Consider the following 4,335-nt stretch of genomic DNA (forward strand, 5'->3'; position numbering starts at 1 on the left):
GTGAAAGTGGCACGTACTGTAAAAGCACTTTGAGTGGTCGGAAGACTAGAAAGGCGCTATACAAGTAAAGGTCCATTTATCAAAGTCCAATATTCACCCTTCTTTTATCTTTTAGCTTTGTTATAATCAAAGATCAAATTTTAATTAACTGACTCCAGAGGAAAATGTTTAGCTTGCTCGTACATTTAGCTGCTTCATTCACAATGTTCACTCAATGTTCACCACCAGGCTAACCACCAAGTCTATGTGTACAGGGGATTTTTCATAGCCTTCCTATCTGTGCTGGACAGAGGTCGATTAGGGCTGAGGGTGAGACGTTTGTCACTCTGTGCGACCCCTTTTACTTCATTTGATCTATTGTTTATATAAAAATAATTAGATAGTGTAGCTTTAAAGGGTCACAAGTCATATTAATTAACTCAATCCATACGTTTAAGAAATTGATTTCTTGCTTTCTTCCAAATGTCATTTAACCTTTGACACACAGGAAGGTAAACTATCCCCCAATAATATTAGCTCTGACCTGAGGCTTGCTCAGTGACTTTAGAACAGCTAAAGGGTTTAGGCACAATGCTCAGAATCAAACTTTTAACCATTAACTTTATGCACGGTGCAAAATGCAGCAAACTGTGTTGTGTATCCATAGTATCCTCAGTAAAGTAGACCGTTCCTTTGGCCAGGTTACTTTAAAATCAATTAATGGCCTTTTCCAGAACCCTGGACAGCAGCAAATAGACACAACATGCGTGTGTGCTTGATCTGGACTACTGATTTGTAAAAGCTAAAGAACAGTCTAAGAACTTACCAGCAGCTCCTTGTACTTTGGCCTTTTTGATTCATCCTTTGTAAGGCTGGACAGAAAAGGACAAAAAAAATCCATCAGCATAAGTGTAGGTAATTAGTGGCAGACCATCATGATTACTGGACACTTAGGACCCACTGAAAACCTCCATTTTTATGGTGTCTCAAAAGTTAAGCTAAATGCTTTTTTTTTTTTATCTACTGAATTCGTGTCAAAGTGGTAAAAGGTACAAAGCAGCACAGTAAACACTACTGAGTGAAGCTGATGTATAGCTTGCTTATAGCACACTGAGGTATCTCAATTCCAATGAACACAAACTGGTTCGTGTGTAAAATAAAAGTCCTTATTTATGAAAAAGAGAAAAGTCCTTGAACATTCCTTATGTCACCAAACTAACCAACACATAAATCAAAGAACACAGCTGTGCTATTACTGCACTCTTGCTTTTAGTCAGGAGGTATTTCAAAAAGGTTCTCACATTTGTAAACCATTAAAATCTCAACTCAATGTCCACTTACTATGTTTTTTATAGCTTTAAATCACTTTTCAAGGTCTTCATCTGCGAATGGAGTTTGCTCATTTGTCAGGAGAGGACCATTCTATACTCAGACCTCCTGAAGACAAATGAGCAGACTCCATCCACTGGAGATGTGGTTGAAAGCTCTTGAAAAAGCTGGTAAGTGGATGTTTAGTTGAGTTTAGTTAAGGACAACGAAACAATTTCACGCTCAAATAGTTTTAAGCTGTTTTCAATAATAAGCCTATAGTACTCTACAGACTGTATGAGTGAATGTAATGCTGCTTACCAGAGGTTAACAAAGTTGATGAACTTGGGGGAGAACTGCCTCTCCTCTGAGTTGCTGAGCTGGGGGGGCTCACCCTTCACCACTTGTGTCAGCTGATCGAAAACACTATTCCACTTGGGGTAAGGGAACCGTCCTGTGGCCAGCTCATACTGGAAGCAAACACACAACGTAGACGGACTTACTGCAACCGTCCATTCACATTTGCTCAGACGTAACAAAGGGAAGATTTCAGGTTAAAACTGACGACACTATTTATCTTACCAGGGTGATCCCCAAACTCCACACATCAGAGCGGACATCGTAGCCTTGTCTGGAAGCACTGGGGTCTATCCTTTCAGGCTGAAACACACACAGGAAAAGACTGAGAAACCTCATTCAACCCAAGGACATTTTTATTGTTTCCTCCTTCCATGGGGAGGTCAAAGGTCAGGCTCAGAGACAGAGACTTGAGATGACACAGACAGTACTGTAAACAGACTTCTATTCATTTGTGTTCAGTCCTGTGTGAGTCTGGAGCTGCTCTCTTTAAATGGAAGATAATGTAAGGTTCATCACAGAGGGAGCGTTTACTTTTGAAATTAGGATTCTTATAATTGATATTTACTCTAGGGATTCATAATAATTATTGGGACAGATCAATTATCGGCCAATAATGGGAAATTTATATTATAAATGATCAGGATAATGAAATTACAGTTGATATTAATAATCATTTATTTGGAAGCTTTATGTTGTTGTTAACAATAGTGATGTCAGCCTTTCTTACCATTAAGTGTGTAAATACTACAGGTTTTGAACTCATTTTTAAAATACAAAAATGTGAAATTATCAGTTATCTTTTGGTCTAAACAAAAAAATCCCTATCATGCGTCCCTTACATACTCTTTTCTTTTTCTCTTCCCACCATAATCTAGCTGTAAAATCTGATAACCTGTGATCAATGACCTGTCTGGTTTCTACTCCTGCTGCATTTTATGTAACACACTGCAAAATATGTTGTACAGACGGGTGAAAACCCTCATAAAGGAGCAGAGGAACATAAATGCAGATGCTTCCTTACAGGCAGACTGCATGATACAATTACACAATTAACATCCTCTGCTACTGCCTTCACAGTCATTAGACGTCAGCTGATTAACGCTGCTCTCCACCCAAGAGGGAACATGTATACAAGAACAAGGAGCACTGAAGCTTAACGTTGTGCCGCCTCGATTTTCATTAAAACTCGGTGGATGGGTGTCACATTGGCCAAGGACGGTGCACAAATTATTTTTCACTTTCATTAACATTGCAAGATAGGTCAGTCATTTCAACACAGACATACTGTATATAGCGGTTGCACCTGCAGATTTGTCTTCTCACCAACATTTTTGTCAAGTTTGAGTCAGTAAATGTTTTAAAAAGTATTTTGTCCCAACTATCTGCATTTTTTGTTAAATAAATAAATAAATAAATAAATCCACATAGTCTCCATTATTCAGAAATTCTGAAATTTTTTTATTTCAAATTGCGTTATTAGTGATGAATGTTTACGTGTTATTATAAATATTATTTGAGATGGAGTATGGCTGTGTGTCACTGTTTGTGATTGCTTACCGCCATGTAAGGCCTGCAGCCTGCATCTCTGGTCTTGGCTATGGAGTCCACCAGCTGACCGCTAATGCCAAAATCACACAGCTTGATATTTCCCCTTCGGTCCATGAGAATGTTGGAAGGTTTGATGTCTGAAAAAAAGACCATTTTACATCCAGTAACAGTCAGACAACTGATCCAAGGTTTTGAATGCAAGCACCAATAGACTTTAAGAGGCAGTCTAAAAATATTCACCACCGTTTTATTTTGAAGGGACAAAGCTATCTTTAAATTCAGTTACGTGGCTTGTCTTCATTACTATAAATACTGGATCTACATTTTTATTCATGAAATTTTACATTTTAACAATACAAAGACTTACCTCGGTGAATTATTTTCAAGTTTTCTTTTAAGTGGTTCAGTGCTTTAACGGTCTGTTGGAGACAAAATAAAACACATCACTCATGTTACGATGACACACGGCATGGGATCAATATGTACAAAGAGAAAGTGAATCCTCTACTCACCGCTAATGTTATTTTGCCTAATATTTCCTCTGGAATGACGTCATCTAACGCACAATATACATATTTGTAGAATTTGTCTAATGAGGTAGACATAAGTTCCATACAAATCCAACAGTCCCCCTGAAACAGAGAGTGGACAGTAAGTTTCCTTCAAGTCTGGGTTCGATCTGATGATTCACTGATTATCAATGAAATATAAGATCCTATAGAACACATAAAAAATCAGTGGCTACTTAAATGCAGAGCATGATGTGGTGCGTTTGAGGTCTGGGAGTTATGGTCAGACCTCTCTGAAGAGAGCGCCGTAGAACTGAACGATGTAGGGACAGTCACTACTCCTCATCACCACGTCCAGATCCATCAGCAGCTGCTTCTGCTCCTTCTCATCCACAGTGGAGCGAATCCTCTGAGAGACACACAGCACAAACACATGTTCACACTTCTGCAGAGCCAGGCGGACCTATACGCTCACTACACAGGAGCCCTGCCTCCCCATAGTGTCAGACTCTGTGTCCATGTTTGCAACTTCGATGAGAGGATAAAGCTGAACTATTCGTCAAGAAAAGAAAAACACCATGAGGGTGAATTGTGGAAATCAGGTAAACTTGTGTTCTCACCTCTCTAAGTT

General features: G+C 39.0%; 1 protein-coding gene across 1 annotated transcript in view; it reads right to left on the reverse strand.

The window, feature by feature from the left end:
• Positions 1-4,224, reverse strand: part of LOC118334319 (dual specificity mitogen-activated protein kinase kinase 4-like) — a gene marked incomplete in the record, with an annotated part of 8,250 nt that extends 4,026 nt beyond the window's left edge. The window contains 8 exon segments of the mRNA XM_035670201.1: positions 806-851; positions 1,609-1,757; positions 1,870-1,947; positions 3,205-3,332; positions 3,563-3,614; positions 3,708-3,827; positions 3,994-4,149; positions 4,180-4,224. Of these exon segments, the coding sequence (XP_035526094.1) occupies positions 806-851; positions 1,609-1,757; positions 1,870-1,947; positions 3,205-3,332; positions 3,563-3,614; positions 3,708-3,827; positions 3,994-4,149; positions 4,180-4,224 (774 nt within the window).
• Positions 4,225-4,335: the final 111 nt, after the last annotated feature.

The sequence above is a fragment of the Morone saxatilis genome, unplaced genomic scaffold, assembly GCF_004916995.1.
Source record: "Morone saxatilis isolate NCDOM2014 unplaced genomic scaffold, NCSU_SB_2.0 Contig1, whole genome shotgun sequence".
NCBI lineage: Eukaryota > Metazoa > Chordata > Actinopteri > Moronidae > Morone > Morone saxatilis.